The following is a 21,255-nucleotide window of genomic DNA, read 5'->3' on the forward strand; positions in this document are numbered from 1 at the left end:
CTAGGTTTTCTGCCAAGTTTTAGAGGTTTTTCTACCAAGTTCTAGAAGTTATTTTACCAAGTTCTAGAGGTTATTCTGCCAAGTTATAGAGGTTATTCTGGGCGCTTTTTGATTCTTTTATGTTCGTGTGATCTCGCCCTTTGTTTGTCACTGAGAGTGAAAATGATTCAGCATATTTTGCGTGTGGTATTTTTATCATCATATTTGCGTGGGCTGAACATTTATTTCGTAATGTTGTGCAAGTGGCGATCGATTATAAAATGAAACTAACTTTTCAATATATGCGCATAATCTTTCCCGTAAATGATGGAACGTACATGCTACTGCTTTATCCGGATTAATGATAGATTATAAATAGTGTATACGTAGCAGTTTCTATTTTAGTGTCACCTCTCCAGTCAAAGTCATCAGCTATTCCTTATGAAAATGTCAACGAAACTCCATTTTTTACCAATAGTCTTTGTGTTCAGGGTTCTTTGAGGTAGTCTTGGAGAGAGAACAGGTTGCAAATTCCCAAATCGACTTCTTCAGAGAATTGGGTGAATTGTTGAAAAGCCTTATTTATGTGTCCACTCCTAAGCTTTCGTGTTGAACTTTGATATTCTCTCTCTCTCTCTCTCTCTCTCTCTCTCTCTCTCTCTCTCTCTCTCTCTCTCTCTCTCTCTCTCTCTCTCTCTCTAATATTTGAATACTCTAGCGATTCGGTTATACCTTTTTTTTTTTTAGTCGAGTTCAACATGAGCGTTTATTGTTGTACCTGCCGAGCCATCTCCTCCCAAAGGGAAGAGGAAGAGCACCTTTATTTAGCCTCCTCCCACAGAGAGAGAGAGAGAGAGAGAGAATGAATCTGAAATGATTGACTTCATATTGTTTATGAATTCAGCCATGCCTCTGGGGAATATGCATCCTATGGAGAGTTAAATTAATAGTTTCACTTTGTTACCCAAAAACGAACATTTGTTACTTTAGCGAGAGCCTTTAGAATGAAATATATAACACCTGAGTAGGCCTACTAACGTTGTGTCACAAGGGTCTATAGGTCAACAGTTTCTGTACACCTGTGGACAAAGTTAATTGATTATTTGAGGGTCGTTCATCGCCCTCCCTTCAGGATATCACATTTCAGTTACTTGATGTCAGTATCTGTGTTGCTATTTGTGGAAGGGATATGAAAGTTACATTTCGCTGAGTTGGGGTGGGGGGAGGACTTTTAGTCAGCGTTCTGTACCATGGTCTTTGTAGGCTTCAGGGTACTTACGGTCAAGCAGTCTCTCTCTCTCTCTCTCTCTCTCTCTCTCTCTCTCTCTCTCTCTCTCTCTCTCTCTCTCTCTCTCTCTCTGTATGTGTGTTCACATATTTGCACTATTCTGTGGAGGTTTTGCTTATGAAATTCGTAGCATTTTAACTTATTCAAATCAGTATCATCATTATTGTTATTTGGGACTCTCTCTCTCTCTCTCTCTCTCTCTCTCTCTCTCTCTCTCTCTCTCTCTCTCTCTCTCTCTCTCTCTCTCTGTATGTGTGTGTGTTCACATATTTGCACTATTCTGTGGAGGTTTGCTTATGAAATTCGTAGCATTTTAACTTATTCAAATCAGTATCATCATTATTGTTATTTGGGACTCTCTCTCTCTCTCTCTCTCTCTCTCTCTCTCTCTCTCTCTCTCTCTCTCTCTCTCTCACACACACACACACACACACACACACACACACACACACACACACACACACACAAACAAACTTTGTTTAATCGATATGAAGAATAGCAAAAACTCATGGTTCATGATTTAGTGTGGAAATATAATTACGAAGCACATGAAAGCAGTAAGGAGTCGTTAGGGAAAAGCTAAGAGGTCTTAAAAAATGGTTTTGCAATGTTTGCACAAATATCAGATTCCTAATATGTTCATTATCACACATAACTATATCTTACATTAACCATAATACGTTAACATCATTTAAGAGGTCAAAAATTAAGTGTTTTTTTTTTTTAATCACTGACAGATTATCTTCCATCTTACGTACATTGCTGTTGCCGGACTACTATAATTATTTCATCTGAAAGCCTCTCGAACGAAGTTGCTGAATGCCAGTATTCCTATTGTCCATCTTGTAGAGACTAAGTATTGAGATAGAAAAATATAAAAATAATGTTTAATGTTTTGAGCTCGCGTATACCAGCGTTCAAAACATTCGTCCCCTACACTGCCCTAAAATGGAAGACTGCAGTATCTGCAAAATTTTCGAAATTGAGATATGCCACCTATTGGGCTCGTGAAACACTAATACTCCAGTTTCAGAATGATCCTTGAATGCTTTCCACGAGTATTGAAGGGGCCCCATTTGCAGTGTCTGCAAAATCAGTAGTAAGGCAAGAGAAAACTGCAGTATCTACCATTTTTCTCAGTTTTGTATTTTTTGCAGACACTCCAGTCTTCCATGTTAGGGCAGTACAGTGAAACGACATCTTTACATTTAGTGAAGTTACAAGAATTGTAAAATATTTCAGGAAATTTGACTAATTGTATGATGAAAATTAAGTTTTTACAATGAAGGGCTAGGCGATGTCCGATTGAGGCGATAGTGAAAGAATGTTTAAACATTTTTGTTTGTACTTACGGTTTCGTTTTTCAAGGTGCTTTTGAAATAAAAGATAATTTCTAGAGTAATAATTACTTATTCTGTTCGATTATGGTCACAACAGAATACACTGGTTATGCCTCGATAATTGCATTTGTATATATTTCTTAGCATCGTATTTTCCTTTTTAATATTTGTGTCACCTTCCCTCCATTTTTGAGAGAGAGAGAGAGAGAGAGAGAGAGAGAGAGAGAGAGAGAGAGAGAGAGAGAGAGAGAGAGAGAGAGAGAGAGAGAGAGAGAGAGAGAGAGAGTAGCTCTGATAGTGATTTTCTCCACTTTATGCAACCTTAAATGAAACCAATTCTGGTAGAATTCCGAATAAAACGAGAGAGAGAGAGAGAGAGAGAGAGAGAGAGACTGACTGACTATCAGTGCATGAGCAAAGCTAATTATTCACATTTCCATCCGCTGACCGTAGCAAATCTTTAATTTAGACTTTTCGCTGACTGCCAAGCTTCCTGTCATGTTGCTATGAAGCCAAACTTGTCTCCGTGTCATATTGGCCAAACTGCCAAGATTAAAGTTAGCTTAGGACAGAGTGCACAGGGTGTGTGTGTGTGTGTGTGTGTGTGTGTGTGTGTGTGTGTGTGTGTGTGTGTGTGTGTGTATTATATACAGATTCTTCTGATATTAAGCCACTACTTACTTACCCATCCAGCTCTGACCAGGAAGGCGTGAGTTCGAATCCCAGTCAAGATGGCAGCACTTAATCTGTTATTACTCTCTTGGTCCAGTCATTCTTAATGTATAGTGAATTCGTTAATTGTTAATTTTGGGCTTTATATTTAAATTTGTATGTGTGTGTCTCTTGGGCAAAATTACTGATTTATACACACACACACACACGTATATACTGTATATATATTATATGTATATGTGTATATATATATATATATATATATATATATATATATATATATATATATATATATATATATATATATATATTTATAGGACATTATATTTGCTTCAAATTTCTTGCACTTGGATCCAAAGGCTTTGTAGTGACAGGCGTATACAAAAGCGCGAAGAATTCTGAAAGCTCAGAGAGCGTTGTGGCTACAATTATACATGTATACACACACACACATACGTATATATATTACACATGAGGATGATTATCTACACCCTAAGGATAGATTCGTAGCGGTTTGTATTCTAATTAGGACTCTTGGTGTTAAATTTAAGTTCATCGAAAGACTATGTAGTCATGTGACCTTCCTATCAAGTTGAAGGTCATGAATTGGGGGGGGGAGGACCCACTACGCAAGTCTGTATTGAAGGGTGTGTAGACTTGAGTGTAAAAACATTCGTGAATATTATTGTTAATATTATTGTTCATTATTTTAGATGAAAAGGTTTTGTTCGGAATAGACTGTCAAACAATATTACAAAATTTGAGTGGCCTAGACAGTAATCAGTATGTAAATAAAAGTAACATTCATTAACTTAAATAGAAAAATAACCTTGAGTTTTTTCACTAAAAACTCATATCCCATGATTTTCAAAATGCACCCACAATCTGAATTCAATTGTTAGCTGATGTCATGTAACGATTCTCTCTCTCTCTCTCTCTCTCTCTCTCTCTCTCTCTCTCTCTCTCTCTCTCTCTCTCTCTCTGACGTGTATTCTGGGTTCATCTGGTGATAAAGGCAATAAAGGTAGATAAATTTTGTACCCGCCTTATATGCCACTACGCTGTTGGCCCCATGGAATTTGGGGGGGGGAGGGCAAGTAAGCCTCTTTCACTTGTGATTGTATGAAATGCAGTTTAGTTTTGATAGTCCGGGTATAATTGACAGGAATGATATAAATGATATTTATGAAAGGGCAATGGTAATTTCGTAACCGTTGTAGTGGGATGCTGTTATTCTAAATAAAACCCTTTATATATATAGCCTATATATATATATATATATATATATATATATATATATATATATATATATATATATATATATATATATATATATATATTAATTTATTTATTTCGTGCGCGTTATTAAAATTAATACAATATAATGCCAAATACCGCACTCATACTTTAACTGTTACATTGTGGATGAAGCTTTGTGCAAAAAATTTCCACAACACAGACACTGCTTACAACGACACAGAAGGCTCATCAGTAGTGTGTCAAATCCCCACATATTGTGACCATCGCTCTCTTCCACACACACACACACACACAAAGTTACTAGCCTTTTTTAGTACTAAAGTATATCCACATTTCTTACCACATTGATTCTTTTTGTATCAACAGCTTCCCCATTTTCTCTTACATTCACATTCACCGTCAACATCCACACTTCACTTCCATAAAAAAAAAACTTTGGCTCAATGGTCCCCTCATGCCTTGGCTTCCATAGCCATTTCGAGTCTCCGCTTAGTCTTTTGCCAAGTCCCTTTCTTCATTTGTTCTGTAGCTCACATCTTCTCTCCTAAGTACCTCTGCAAATCTACCAACTGCATTCTGACTTCATCTTGGTTTTTTGTTTATCCTTGTGCTTTACTCGTATTTAGTCTCAATTTTCAAACTCTCACGAGTTTCTGTAGGTTGCCTTCACCAAACCCCATCAGACTGTAACTTACAATATTCAGTCAGACTTTGATGTATAAACATCGATCACTGGTCATTTTCTTATCCTACGCCTTTGCACTCATAGCTACTGTCTTGGCATCATTCCATCCTTACAGATATTGTAAACAGCCACTGTTGCTTAATAATGCCTTCATACTCTCTAACCTTGGCTTCCGTATAAACCCAACTCCTCCCCAATTTCTTCCCAATCTTCTGCAAGCACCCTGCTGCCTTCCATGACTCATTACCCCATTGTTCCACCTTCCTGGTTGCCATTTACCCTTACTCCCACTGACTTAGCCTACTGACGCTTTATGAAACTGCCCTAGACTAGCCTCTTCTGAAGTGATACAGTCATCCATCATAGTTCTTCCTGAATACCCATACAAATCACACGCCCTTACGCTTTCACCATCTTGATTAGTATTCATTGTTCCACCTTCCTGGTTGCTATTTACCCATACTCCCACTGACTTAGCCTACTGACGCATTGAGAAACTGCTGACGAATCCGTCTTTTTGCCGTTACTACGCTGGCATGTGACGGCAGGCAGATGAAGGTGCCACGCAGCCACTGGCAATCTGGCATTCGATGGCAGGCAGCAGCAGCCGCGGCACCAGAAGGTTAATCGTGTGTTACCACGTGAGAAGAAGAAGAAGAAGAAGAGAGAGAGAGAGAGAGAGAGAGAGAGAGAGAGAGAGAGAGAGAGAGAGAGAGAGAGAGAGGGTTGGGTCACGCAGGTGGTTTATTTGACACTGGGTACTTGGCTATAGGGGGAGGGGTGGAGGGGGTCTATGGGTACCTCCTTGAGGCACTAGGTAGAGAGGCAGAGGTACAGAGATCAGGTCTCTGAGCTTTTTATCTATGCTCTGATTTGCTTCCATTTGGTTTCCCATTTACATAACAGTTAAGGAGAGAGAGAGAGAGAGAGAGAGAGGTGGAAGTATCTCGGGAGTATTGATCCCCCTGATTCAAACAATAGAACAATAAGGGCATATGGAGAGAGCAAGCACACACACGCACAAACACACACGGGGGGTATATAAATCATTTCGAACCCAGTTGTGTCGTTGATTATTAGCAAATTGTCATCGTTAAGTCTTTGTTTGATGCAGTTATGCAATCGCCGCTTGACAACAGCTCCAGCTCCACCGCCCAGGACTTGTGTCTCTTGATTGATCGCTAAAGACATAATTACTCAAGTTCTCTTTCTGTCGTGGCGGTGTGTGTCTTTCCTGTGTGCTTCGGACTGTGCCCCTGTAGTGATCCAATTTTTTGTAGATTTTTGTTTACACACACACACACACACACACACACACACACACACACACACACACACACACATATATATATATATATATATATATATATATATATATATATATATATATATATATATATATATATATATTATTATACATGGCTGCCAGACGATGAGGACAGTTAGTCCTGGAAAGCTTGTAATTCTTCTGAATAAATATCTCCGCTAAATACCGTCCTGTTTAAATGAGCTACTGTTATTGTGTTAATGCACAGAACAATTTTGCAAGTGATAAAGTTTAATATATGTATATTGTGTATATATATATGTATGTGTGTGCAAAAGAACATCAAAATTAGGTTGCGTTTGTCCTTGCAGGTTTTTCCTTGAGGTCTGATGGTGAAAATTATTGCAAATCTATCTTTGAAAAATACTGATGAAAAGTTACTTTCGATAAAAATGCTTATAAAAAATTTCGTTGGAAATCCACAGGAAAAGATTAGTCGGATCATGTCAAGATTAGCGAACCCACTCGCAGCAGGGTTTGCAATTCTCTACAAGAAGATTATTGGGTTCGTTATTCTTTACTTGGGAATAATCGGGTTCGCTGTTCTAGACATGAACACTTCGGAACCAGACATTTGAGCTCCCAGGGGCTAGTACTAAACAAGGCGAAACATTGTAGATGAATCAGTTTCGCCGTGTTTAGTACTAGTCCTCATGGGAATCATTGGGTTCTCTGTTCTTGACATGAAAATGTTGGTTTGCTAATCTTGACATGATCCGATTAGTCAGCAGTGAGAATTTCCACAAGGGAAGAGTAAAATAATTCCAGACTAGAAGATATTATGGAACAAGGAGGGTTCACACGAGATTACGGCTATTTATCACGCAATATTGTAAATTGGAAGTTTGAGTTAACTTCGCGCAAAATAAACTTCATATAGAAAAGGAACCGTCTTTTATTCAAGTTTGACCCCATGGAAGAAATTGTCCGACATCCTGACGCGGTAATTGCATGCAGTTTTAATTTAAACCTTGCATGTGTTTCTCGTACTACGCCAGTGGTGACCAAACGCCTCACTCATTCCCGCCAACGTAAACAACTCGTGTGATTCTATTTAAATAATGGACGACCAGTCGCTTGGAATTCTCCGAGCGTGACCTTCTTACTGTGTGGGACATAAACAACAACAATAAAAAGTTATAAAAAGAGTTATTCGCGAGTGCAACAACAACAGCAACAAATAAGATAAGTTAATTTGCTGGTACAACGTATAAAACTGACACCGCCAGGGAGGGAGAAGAAGAAGAGGAAAAAAGCAGCAGCGTTAAGCGTCCGCCAGCCCAAGCCCCTTCCTCCCGTAATGAGACGTATTACCACATCGATAACTATTGTTTTTTATTGGCGCCGGTTTGACGTCATTTAATGGTGCCCTGTTCAAAAGTATCCCCTCCCCGCTGAGGTTCTCTCCCGCTTCCTCCCCTGTACCTATCACCACACCCCTCCCCATTCGGTCCTTCCCTTACCCCTCTAGTAATCCTCTCGGTCTTCGAATTGTCATAGCCAAGTGCGTAACGGCTCTCTCTCTCTCTCTCTCTCTCTCTCTCTCTCTCTCTCTCTCTCTCTCTCTCTCTCTCTCAAGGAAGGAAGTGGGGTCTGTTGTTTTTTTTTGCCAGCTCCCCCCGCCCCCTTTTGTGTTGTATAAGCTTACAATTTCTTGTTTTGACGTTGAATGCTAAGCTAAGGACAACTCCGTAGGGAAATTGTGGCACCCTTCCTTGTGTTTTCTTAACAAACCCAAACATGTCGAGGTGTCTCGTAGATTTTGCGTAGATATGAAAATAATAATAATGACATTATTCCTCATTATGGTTTTAGTTTGGATTAAGAATTGCAAATTGAGTTATAATAATGATATTTCTCATCATGGTTTGTTACAATTTGGGTTAATAATCGCGAATTCATCAACTATAAGGTAGATTAGCGAGGTTATTTTTTATAATGTGTAAAATTTTAAATTTTGTTTAATTTTAACGAGAATTCGATGAAGCTAGAAAAGTAGGTGCTAAGCTAGGCCTACTTGCCAAAATACTACACTACTGTGATTACTTCTCAGTATAGCATGATGGAAAACTATTCATGTGAGATAAAAAGAAACTAAAGTAAAGAATCGGTTGTAATAGATACATCCATGATATGAAAAAGCGCCTGATTTTGAACGGAGGCTTAAATTTCAAATTACTCTATAAAGCTTTTTTATTTTACCCTATGTTGACGGTCATGTGAGCTATTTAGTTAGGCTGTCATTAGGTAAAACCGAAGCCGTCTGCACGTGTATTATAACAGAACATCTGCCTATGGCTAAATGTCTTGTGATGCAACACGGACCTGTTTCACATTTCAAGAGTCAGTCCCATTATTACACGGTATACAGGAATTGTAAATAATATATTATTTATATTATTAACTTAGTTCTACTATAAGAGAAAATGTTGTAAATTATAGCAGTCTTTCATAATTACACGCAGAGATCTTTCATTCGTTACATTAATAGGCCAGCATTTAAAAAAAATGTTTTTACCATAGGAGACCCCATCGCCCCCTCAGGGTTGGCTGAAATAACACTTCTCTTGTGATCTCATTACCTTTCACTTGATTTATAATGTATCCGTGTTATTAAACATTTGGATTTGAACAGAAACAGTACAGAGAAACTTCAACATATTAACGCTGACTTAATCAGTTCTTCATACACTTCTAAAAACACTTCCTCTGGTTCTCACACCAAGGGATTACTGTACTGTGTGCGGTTCTACAGTCACGTGCAACTGGGGTCATGATTTTACGAATATCTTGGTAGTCTTCAGTTGATATATTGAGGTTATTTTCAGCAAATGTCTGCTCTGCACTCCATTTACGACCCTTTTTTTCTTCTTGTTTTAGTCCAAGAACTTTATAATCCTACTTCCTCTGAGATTTCCTTTTCAGCTATAAAAATATTACGCATGAAACCATAACAGTTTTTTCGACGCCCCAGTCACGCTCACGTCTAGTTTATTGACAAAATATACAATAGATTATGTGAGTCACATAAATTTACATTTAAGTGCATTTTTCTTGATTCCAAAAATTCATTAAAAAACCAAAACAAAGTTTTCGTTTTATATGTTGCTACATGTACTAAAACAGGGTACACGTTGAATTTGACTGCCCACTCTTTGTAGTAAGCAGTGATAGCTGGTCACTTATGCTAGCTTAAGAAGTGCCAGTTGCTTGGGATTCCAGTGCATGTTGTCTCAAGGCCGTAAAGCACTCAGTGGAGGGTTGTGAAGCCCTTGCGGGAGGAAGTAAACAGCTAAATGTTAAATTACCCTTTCTCTTGAAACCATTAGCCATTTCAAATGTCACATAAGTCTCATCAACGTGGAGTGTTACTGCCATAGCATTAGAGTACAGTCTACTGTATGTATTGGTGCCCTAGGAAATACCAGTAGTTTGAGGTACAATTAAAATGTACCCCCAATGCAAAGAAGCGCCAGGCTAAGGTTCGTGGACTCTAGGTAGTGGGAAATACACCTTAAATGGTAGAAGAGAGTCTTCACATAAGGCTAATACCTGGTATGTCTACACTCTCGAGGAATTCTGGTAAAATAGTAGCAATCTCGCGTGATGTGAAGGTCATTGCGCGGTTTACAAAACACAACACACACACACACACACACACGAAATCTGAAGGTAATTAGTTTTACTTAAGTCATTATTGTGGGAACCATTCAAGAGACTAGCCAAATTTGGCTAAATTCATTAAACCTATTTGGCTGTTAGGGTTCACTGTGTCAATTGAGTTTTGCCTTTGCTCCCTGAAAGATTGTCATATGCTTTACTAATCATGTAGAGAGATACTTTGTAATGATTTGTCTTTTGAAGGTGTTAAGTGAGTGCCAGAGTTTGGCTTCACTGTGTTTTGTTTCCGTTTATTGTCTTTCTTTTCCAATAACGGATCTCATTCTTTGGAGGCTTCAGTTTCAAGTTGTGACCTTGTGGGTTTGTTCATGTGACTAGGGTTCATCTCAATAATAATAATAATAATAATTGTGTATTTGCTTTCTCTCTGCCTAATAATAATAATAATAATAATAATATAATGATAATATACTAATAATAATTGTGTATTTGTTTTCGTTATGTAACATTTAACAACTGGTTGAAATATCCTCCTTAATTCTTTTTTTGCAGGTTCGTTGGGCGTCCATGCTGTCAACCCTTGCAGAATCCCGACCCCCAAGCCCTTCTCCTCAACTACCATCAACAGTCACCTCACCACCACTACTACCATCATCACCCCAACACCTTTTTGAACTGCTCCATACCCCTACAGTCAAATATGGCCATGGTAATTCTCAATTCTTAAACGCTTCAGTGCATTCCGTAGTGTGTAGTGGATGTGACCCATGCGTAGGGTCACAGTGTAGTGATTTTCATTGTAGTCATTATACTGAGAGGTCGTTTCATTTGCAGGTAGTTGCTAGAATCATCGCATTTTTTATTGGATTGCACCATAATATGAAAGACCGAGCTGCGAAGAGTTCAGACTTGGGGACATTAGCCTTTTGATAGTTCGTGTCAGATTGCGACTGAACTTACAACCAGTCGTGGATATGAAAATGAATCCAGTGAAATATTGACAGAACAATGCCTTATTTACTAAAGTTAGTGAGTAAAAGAAATTTTTTGCAATAATTAAAGTTAGCAGAGAGAGAGAGAGAGAGAGAGAGAGAGAGAGAGAGAGAGAGAGAGAGAGAGAGAGAGAAAGAGAGAGCCTTTAAGAAGGAAAGAGTAATTGTTTCGTATTCGGTTGGTCACCAGGTGTCCGATTCGAGTGTCTTCTATTCTTAAGGACCTCATCTGCTAAATCCCCTTTCCGTATTCTTAAGAACCCTATCTACAAAATCCCCTTTCCATATTCTTAAGAACCCTATCTACAAAATCCCCTTTCCATATTCTTAAGAACCCTATCTACAGAATCCCTTTTCCATATTCTTAAGGACCTTATCTACAGAATCCCCTTTCCATATTCTTAAGGACCTTATCTACAGAATCCCCTTTCCAAATTCTCAAGGATTTTATCTTCAGAATCCCCTTTCCATATTCTTAAGGACTCCAACCACAAGATCCGCTTTCCACTGGCCTGCGGTTAAAGTCATGCTGTTTGCTTTACTGATGACTGATGCTGCTAATATCTCTGTCAACGGGCTTGGTCTTTCAAACAAGGAAAGTCATCCGAAGCGATGGAAAGCCTAAATTCATGTACTTAAGAAGTGGCAGAGGTTTCTTGCGCAAATCTTCATGGATTTTTTGTTTCATTAAACTTGAAGAAAATGCTGTAAACAGCTGACGAAAACTCAATCTGGGATACGTTGATGAGGCCAGTTCAGATGGTTTGTGGATAGATAAAAAAGTAAGAGATTTTTTCTCGCAAAGATGTTTGGTGGTCTTTGTACCCTTAGCATACGGTGATGCTGTCTTCTGGTGTTACTCCGTATCCTCAGAGATAGACATCATCCACCAACATCTATCTTCTCAGTTTAACCCAAAATAAGTAAAATTTAGAATAAAATTAACGTTGGTGATGAAAAATTATTGTAATGCGAAACTGATTATTGCCGTTAACAAGATCCCAAAGTAATAAACAGTAAAGTCACTTGAGACCTGGGAGATATTGAAAATTAATATCTCATTTTCTCCATCTTGCTCTCGCATATTTCAAGTTTCATATAAAATTTTTGAAAAGAAAAACTTTTAATTACGATCTCTGCGATTTGCACACCAGTGAAACGCGTAAAGAGAATGAAAACGTATCAAATAGGAGTCTGAAGACGGATTTATGTGGTCAGTGTTAACGAGGTAGGATTTGGAGGCCGAGAAAGGAGTACCCACGGGGCATTCCTAAATGTGGGAAATAGGAAACACCCAAAGGTATTAGCGTATACAGGATACCTAGCAAGGAATGCGACAAGTCATACGTAGGTTTCACGGGGAAAACCCTTTCCTTGAGAAAAGTAGAACACCAGTGACCGTCAGTTTCTCATCACTAATATAAATTCTGCCATTTGAAATCGTATAACTAGCCCCAACCACATTTTCAACTGGGATGCATCTCAGATTGTTAATAGAAGCGTCGTCAGATATTCAGAACTGGATTTAATTAACCAGGCAAACAACGCGAATCTGTCTCGGGGGTATTGGAAACCAGATGAGATTGATCCGTTGTATTTTGGTTCTCAAGAAGGCGACCTCTCCTTATCCTTTGCTTTGTCGGAACCTAATAAATTCTGAATCCTTTAATACCCTGTCATTTAGAAACTAAAATGTCTCGTGTATACTAATGTTGTTACTGCTGATATTCGTACAATCAAAGACCCACAACGTTTATTGCAAAATGTTTGAGGGAAAAGAGAGGTAGTGATGAAATGTAAATGCAGCAAATCACATGGAAGAACAGTCTTTCACGTGTGTCTTCGATGTGCCAAAAATTAAAATAGTTTCATGGCCTTATTTAAAGAACTGAACATTATTATTTGGTGCTCTATTTACATAACCCCCCCCCCAAAAAAAAAAAGCCTGTTGCTTTAAAATAGCTTTTAGTGTACGAGCTTAGTTTATGATTAAATTTATATAAAAATAGTGGTTATTCAGAGAAATGCATCGAGTGTTCTTGAAATATATGTTTATTTTTATTAACTGTCTGTCTAATGGGTCGTACTAATATGCAAAATAAACATATGTCGTTGGTAACTTTGGAAATCAGTTTTATTCACACGTTAATGTTTACTTGTGATGTCACAGACAAATAATTCTCACGTTTATTGCATTTGTTAGACTCAGTGTACAAACACACTCGTTGTGTGTTTACATTACAGACATTGATATTGACATTTTCACTTGACCTAATGAAACGCACTTTATCCTAAACCATATCAAATCAGATGTTTAAATATTTAACAACCCTGGGTGTGTTCTGTTGAACAAGCCATACATATAAAAGTGTTGGTGCTGAAGCATGTTTCCTTTAACAAATTTGGGTGTGTTCTGCTGAACACAGCCATACACATCATAGTATTGTCATTGAAGCGTCTTCTCTATTTACTATTCCAGGGTCACCTGGGTCTAGCGTGTGAGGGGGACGGTTTGGAACCAATGCTGGAAGATCACCCTACATACCTGGACGCCTTCGCCAGACTCCATCACCAGCTCCTGTCGGGAGATGGACCTCTGCCTGAGCACCTTCGGCGGTATATTGCCATCATGGTAAGTCTCGGGGGGTTGGTGGGCTGGGGGTTGTGGAGAAGAAAAGTGAATGTTTTAATAGGAGAGTGGGAAGATAAGGAAGATTTTGCCCGGGTTAGTGATGGCGCTTGCAATTTGGCATTTTAGTATACGGATATATGTCTTCGATGGATGGGCTCTCTCTCTCTCTCTCTCTCTCTCTCTCTCTCTCTCTCTCTCTCTCTCTCTCTCTCTCTCTCTCTCTCTCATTCGATTATCCTCGCTGGCAGCAGACAGGCCACTCGGTATAAGCTCTCACGTGCTTAGCATTTTTGGCACTGCCCACCCTCTTTCGGCTGCCCACGACATATACGTGTTTGGCACTGCCCTCGTGTGGATTTTTGGTTAACTGACTCGTAAGAGTCACTTTTTTGGCCCTGTCTGCTCAAAGGACGTTTTGAAATGCTTGCTGATGCGGTCGAGAAAAGATTTTCCGGGATAATTTTGACATCCGAAAAATGTCTTGAATTTGCAGACTGCTGTTGTGACCCGAGGTCACTGGAGGAAGGCCTTGACCTTGGGAAATGAGGCCTAGGGATATTTCCTCGGGAAAGTCCTCCAGACGTCTCCTTGAATACTTTCTTTGACCGAGAGGGTGAGATTCCTTCTGGGAAAGTCCTCCAGACGTCTCCTTGAATACTTTCTTCGGCCTTATGGCATTCCGTTGATTATTGTCTAATTGGGTGCGTTGAGTCTCGACAATGTTTATTATTTTCAGTACAAGAGGATACGTCTGTGTATGAAGTAACTCATTTTGATGAAATTGTCAAATTATCTCGTTAATTCAGCGGTTCGAGAAAATAATTATGACAGGGATGTACTACTTATCAGTTATAGTGGTGAGGTCGAGTTTTTGTTTTTCGAGTGTTAGCAATTTACGATAAGTGGTATTAGCATATATAATTTCTTGTGACATCATTGTACTAAAAGTTATGATAATGAAAATGCTTCGCGTCGTTCAAGTGAAGTAGATAAAGATACGACAAAGGAATTTTGTGTGTGTGTGAGAGAGAGAGAGAGAGAGAGAGAGAGAGAGAGAGAGAGAGAGAGAGAGAGAGAGAGAGAGAGAGAAAATTTCACCAGTCTGACCCTGAGACGCGACACCCCACTTTTGCCTTTGTGATATCATGCAGTTACCCCAGAATTTCAGGACGTAATTTTATGACCATTTGCAAGGTTTGGAATTCCCTTCTCTTTTTCAGCGTTCTCGAATTCCCACAATCTTTTTTTTTTTCCTAGAAGGCTAGTCTCCTCTTTGACTTATTTTAATAAATGAATAAATTGTTGTTTAGACTTTCCTCGCTTATTTTAATCAATGAGAGAAGCTGATTGTTTAAACCTTTTCTTTCGCTTATTTCAGTCAGTGAAAAGAGCTGGTTGCTTGCATCGTCTGTCAATACTTTAGAAAAGCCAGCTGATGTTGACGTTGACTTTAGATGTAAACAGACATAAATTATTCAGGTCTCATAGTTGTCCCTCGTATTTTGAAAGCGTTCATGCGAGGCTTTGGCATTATGCTCTTACTTGAGAATGGCCCAGCGGATAAAACCGAATGTGGGTCGTGATATCTGATCGAACTTGTTTTTGTTTTTTGTGTACTCTTATTGTTTAGTGCATTGTTTGCGCCGAGCTCGCCATTTGTGGGTCGTGTTTTGTACCCTTTGATGTTGTCAGTTCTCTATGCCTATCGAGGCCACGTGTTCGTAATTATAATTAGGTTACAATGAGATGGAGTTTACTCATGGAAATGAGATGGAGTTTACTGTTGGAAATGAAGTGAGATGTTGTTTGCTGTTGGGAAATGAGATGGAGTTTACTGTTGGAAATGAGATGATGTTTACTGTTGGAAATGAGGTGTTGTTTACTGTTGGAAATGAGATGGAGTTGTGTAAATGATATGAAGTTTACTGTTGGAAAGTTGGAAATGAGATGGAGTTTACTGTTGGAAAGTTGGAAATGAGATGGAGTTTACTGTTGGAAATGAGATGTTGTTTACTGTTGGAAATGAGATGGAGTTGTGTAAATGATATGAAGTTTACTGTTGGAAAGTTGGAAATGAGATGTTGTTTACTGTTGAAAATGAGATGGAGTTTATTTTTGGAAATGAGATGGGGTTGTTGAAATGAGCTGAAGTTTACTGTTGGAAATGAGATGGAGTTTATTGTTGGAAATGAGATGGAGTTTGTGCGAAATGAGATGGAATTTACTGTTGGAAATGATGGGTAGTTTAGTGTGGGAAATGAGATGGCATTTATTGTTGGAAATGAAATGGAGTTTATTATTGGAAATGAGATGTTGTTTACTGTTGGAAACGAGATGGAGTTGTTGAAATAAGATGAAGTTTGCTGTTGGAAAGTTGGAAATGAGATGGAGTTTAGTGTTGGAAATGAGGTGGAGCTTATTGTTGGAAATGAGACGGAGTTTATTGTTGGGTATGAGATGGGGTTTATTGTTGGAAATGAGATGGGGTTGTTGAAATGAGATGAAGTTTACTGTTGGAAAGTTGGAAATGAGATGGAGCTTATTGTTGGAAATGATATGCAGTTTACTGTGTGAAATGAGGTGGAATTTACTGTTGAAAATGATGGGGAGTTTGTGTGAAACGAGATGGAGTTTACTGTTGGAAATGAGATCGGGGTATATATTATTATGTGGGTAGCAAAATAGCTCTGTTTGGGCTCTTCAAGTTACTCAGACTTGATACTTGGTAAATTTTTTCTCTTCAAGTTACTCAGACTTGATACTTGGTGAATTTTTTCTTCAAGTTACTTTTACTTGGTGAATTTTTTCTTCAAGTTACTCATTCTTGATACTTGGTAAATTTTTTTCTTCAAGTTACTCAGACTTGATACTTGGTGAATTTTTTCTTCAAGTTACTCATTCTTGATACTTGGTAAATTTTTTCTTCAAGTTACTCAGACTTGATACTTGGTGAATTTTTCTTCAAGTTACTTTTACTTGGTGAATTTTTCTTCAAGTTACTCATTCTTGATACTTGGTAAATTTTTTTCTTCAAGTTACTCAGACTTGATACTTGGTGAATTTTTCTTCAAGTTACTCATTCTTGATACTTGGTAAATTTTTTCTTCAAGTTACTCAGACTTGATACTTGGTGAATTTTTTCTTCAAGTTACTATTCTTGATACTTGGTAAATTTATTTCTTCAAGTTACTCAGACTTGATACTTGGTGAATTTTTTCTTCAAGTTACTCATTCTTGATACTTGGTAAATTTTTTTCTTCAAGTTACTCAGACTTGATACTTGGTGAATTTTTTCTTCAAGTTACTTTTACTTGGTGAATTTTTTCTTCAAGTTACTCATTCTTGATACTTGGTAAATTTTTTTCTTCAAGTTACTCAGACTTGATACTTGGTGAATTTTTTCTTCAAGTTACTCATTCTTGATACTTGGTAAATTTTTTTCTTCAAGTTACTCAGACTTGATACTTGGTGAATTTTTTCTTCAAGTTACTATTCTTGATACTTGGTAAATTTATTTCTTCAAGTTACTCAGACTTGATACTTGGTGAATTTTTTCTTCAAGTTACTCTTACTTGGTAAATATTTTCTTCAAGTTACTCATACTTGGTACTTTTCTTTTTAATGTAAATCTTACATTGCATTCTTTTCCAGGTTAATGAGTTCAGAAGTACTTTAAAGTTAATCAGAATCAGACTGGGCATTTTTTCAAGTTACTGAGACCAGAATTTTTTAAAAAGTTGAATCAGAATTAAAATTTTTTAAAGTAAATGAGACTTCAGGATTTCTTTTAAAAGTTAAATTAGATTTGCATTTTTTCAAGTTAATGAGAATCCTCCATTTTTTAAAGGTAAATCAGACTTAGCATTTTTTTTAGTTAATGAGACTTGAGAAGTATTTAGAATTTAAATCTGACTTTGTATTTTTTCCAAGTTAATGAAACCAGATTTTTTTATACAAAAGTAAATCAAGATCTGGTATTTTTTCAAGTTAAAGAGCCTTCAGAATTTTTATTGTAAAGTTAATCAGACTGGAGCCAACTTTTCAAGATAGGCCAAACTCAGGGCAGAGTGAAACTGTGGCCTTGAAGACCATAGACTGCTCGCCAAACACACTGTGTTTTGAGGAAAAGGGACAGTTATTTTGTTTTCTCTACATAACTTTAAAAGAACTGTAATAGGAATACTCTTAGAAGTTGGTTAGGCGCAGTATTCATCAGTATTTTTTAAGTGGCTGTTATTTCTTCAACTTTGTTGACATTTTATTTATCCTTGCAGCTGTTATCGCTCTCTCTCTCTCTCTCTCTCTCTCTCTCTCTCTCTCTCTCTCTCTCTCTCTCTTGTTGTTCGTCGATTAACTGTCATCGCGTCGTAAGTAGAAGATATACTATGTATAATAATTATTGGTTTTTGTGTGTTGAGCCAATGAAAGATCGGCCTCTCTCTCTCTCTCTCTCTCTCTCTCTCTCTCTCTCTCTCTCTCTCTCTCTCTCTCTCAGAGGAAAAACCAAACTACTGTACATGTGATTTGCTTTGGTCTCGATACGTTGTATAACAAATTTACCCTTGTTTACACCTAGTAAGAAAAAGAAGGAAAAAGGTTCACTGACCCGAGACGAAAACAAAACGGAATGTTAACCCCCTCCCCCCGTCTACGATGCCAGAATGAAGCGTCGAAGACGGTAAAAATCGGTAAAATGCAACACTCGAAATGTGGCGTCTTTCTGTCTCCAATCCCCCCCTCCCCCCATTTCGGCGTCCCATCATTCTCCATCCTCCTCTCTCCCTCCCGTCATTCGTCGTCGTCGTCTTCTTTTGTGTATACTGTACTCAAATATTTTAAGGTATCACGCCGTGATCACGTATCGCTGCGCTGATAGGAAACGTTCATAAAAAATGTATTTACAGATTAGAATTACATATGCTTTAGCAAATACACACCCACACAATATATAGATAGGTAGGTAGATAGATAGGCCTATATAGTGTCCATCATGTGGTTGTCATCTCTATGGCTCATTTTACGTTGTCCGTGAACCGAGGTTTTGCACCGGTGGCTAGACTTCTGGTGGATAATAATGCCAAGTAGTAGGGGTTGGGGGTTGTCCACGCCCAAATCACGTGATCAGCTCCTACTAACATACGGCAGGAAGACGAATTGTACAGTAAGTACGAGCGATGTATTTATCAAAGAACGCACCATAAGTGATATTAGTAAACCTGAAGTTCATTTCTTACACAGGTCATTATTATCCTGTATATTTTTGAGATATACGATTTCGTCTAGGCCTATGTGTACACAGAAATGAATTTCAGATTTCCATTGAAAGTGTTCTTCGTATGGGTAATCAGAAGTATTTTAACAGATTATGGATCACGAAGAGATCCAGCAGAGTTCTTGGCGTTTTGTTTGGCCGCTCATTTCCGCTTTTTCATCCTACGGTTGGTTACGTTTCGTTCGCGTCCGAGCAGAATGTCAGTTTTTCTACAATGCGTCTTCACCGTAGGAGGGTAGCCGTCATCACTGTTGGCATTACGTAAGGTTCAGTGCCGTGTCCCTTCGGTCCCTAGTTGCAGCCTATGTCATTTCCTTTACTGTACCTTCCCTCATATTCTCTTTCATAATTATTTCATTGTGCAACTGTCAGGTTTTCCTTCTGTTACACCTCTCAAACCTTTTTACTCTCTATTTCCCTTTCAGTGCTAAGTGACCTCATAGGTCCCTCACTTGGTCTAAATTTCATATTCATACATTTCGTCTTTTTTATTTCCATAAGTTGAATAATAATCACTCTTGTTTTATTTCCATAAGTTGAATAATAATCACTCTTGCGAAAGGACTTGTAATTTTTTTTAATGCATTAATAGGTATGCGGATATTAGTCTTATACTGACCAGGTGGGTTGGACAAGATTCTCCCTCTTGCTTTTCATCGATATCTTTCACTGAATTGTTACAGAAAAACCTACTTGGTTGACAGGATTCCAGCCTCAAGGATCATTATAATCTTTTTAAGCACTTCTTCCGGACAAAATTTTCTGCATTGATGTTTACTATATTTTAAAACATTTTTTGTTCCTACACAAATATATACCCTGAGCGCCCTTACATAAGATTAGTCTGCATGATAGGAAAAGTACAAATTACTTTTAAAATCTTGCTATTTGTTCCAACATAAATACAAACCTTCGGTTTTTACATAGAAGCTAAATGCTCTGTAAAGACCTTCAGGTTAGTATGTTAGAAAATACAAATTACTTTAAAAATTGTCTACATTTTAGATATTCTCCGGGATTTTTTTTTATTTATTTTTTTTTAATCTCCAGGCTTCCTGTCGTCACGACTGCAGTTATCTCGTAGAGGAGCAGAAGGCTGCCTTCCTTGAAGCAGATGGTCCTGAGAGCTGGCTTGAAGGCCTCCAGTTTGCACCTAAGAAGTTGCAAGAGTTACACCACACCAATGTTATCCTGGCCCACCAGCCCTGGCTGTATGACATTCAGCATGTCGAGGTAGGAATCTTGAGAAGGAAGATAAATTCATATTTTATTTTACATGAAACAGGCATTGTATATTTTCTATGGTGCATCACTATATTGTGACTGGAATAATGAGTAAAAAGTCTCATTTACATTATTGTGGCTTTTAACTCAATGTATATTGTGTATATTTTCCACTCGGGTATATGCCTTATTCTTATGCAGTACCTACCATGTATTTTTTGACAAATTACGTTTAATGAAATTCCTAATGATAGGTTTTTGGTAGTGTAAAATATTATGTCAAGTCTTCATTCATACCATACCTACCATCTATTTTTTGACAAGTTACATTTAACAAATTTTTTAATAAATGTTAAGAGATGTTGGTAAAGTTTAAACTGACTTCCATTCTTTTTCAGAAATTGCTGAAGAACAACTGGTCTGTCAGTGAAGTGACACAAGCCATATGCATTCTGGCACAATTTCATGCTCTGAGCTCCTTTGTCCATGGTGTAGGAATTGAAGCCTCATCTGGAGAAGTGCATGTAGCCCCTTCAAGCTTCATGCAGGTGAGCATAGGTTTATTTTTTGAGGTAAGCATTAATTATATTTTATTAGTTTTCCAAGCCCATTGACTTGTGGAAAAATTGAGTCCAGATGGTGAGATTTAAATTAAGTCAAGAACATTGACCTTCTTTTCCTGCTTAATTTTCATGGGGACCCCTGATGCCTTCCTAGTGTACTCATATGGTGCTGCATGTGTCAAGGGTGCTGGATGCCAGATTATAGGTGAAACTTGCATAAAAATTACTTTATAACCCATTCAAGCTTTAGAAACCTGGAGCTAATTACCTTGATTTTGGCAGGTATTTGCATTAGATAACCAATTGAAGATAACTATCACAATATGAAAGTTGGAATTTTCAGTGTTATAGCCCATTACAAATCTGTGGTATATGCCTCATTATGGATGTTTGTGCATTT

At 37.9% G+C, this 21,255-nt stretch overlaps 1 protein-coding gene across 19 annotated transcripts in view; it reads left to right on the top strand.

The window, feature by feature from the left end:
- Sesn (Sestrin) overlaps nt 1–21,255 on the top strand; it is a 110,095-nt gene that overhangs the window by 78,945 nt on the left and 9,895 nt on the right. For 7 of the 19 annotated variants that reach the window (XM_067094089.1, XM_067094087.1, XM_067094088.1 and 4 more), the window contains exons 2-4: nt 13,644–13,796; nt 20,119–20,301; nt 20,691–20,840. In XM_067094089.1, coding sequence (XP_066950190.1) covers nt 13,644–13,796; nt 20,119–20,301; nt 20,691–20,840 — 486 coding nt within the window. Of the gene's footprint in view, nt 1–10,724; nt 10,882–13,643; nt 13,797–20,118; nt 20,302–20,690; nt 20,865–21,255 lie in introns of all 19 variants that reach the window. The other 12 variants (XM_067094094.1, XM_067094098.1, XM_067094097.1 and 9 more) reach the window with 3 other exon arrangements.

This window comes from Macrobrachium rosenbergii, chromosome 50, assembly GCF_040412425.1.
Source record: "Macrobrachium rosenbergii isolate ZJJX-2024 chromosome 50, ASM4041242v1, whole genome shotgun sequence".
Classification (NCBI taxonomy): domain Eukaryota; kingdom Metazoa; phylum Arthropoda; class Malacostraca; order Decapoda; family Palaemonidae; genus Macrobrachium; species Macrobrachium rosenbergii.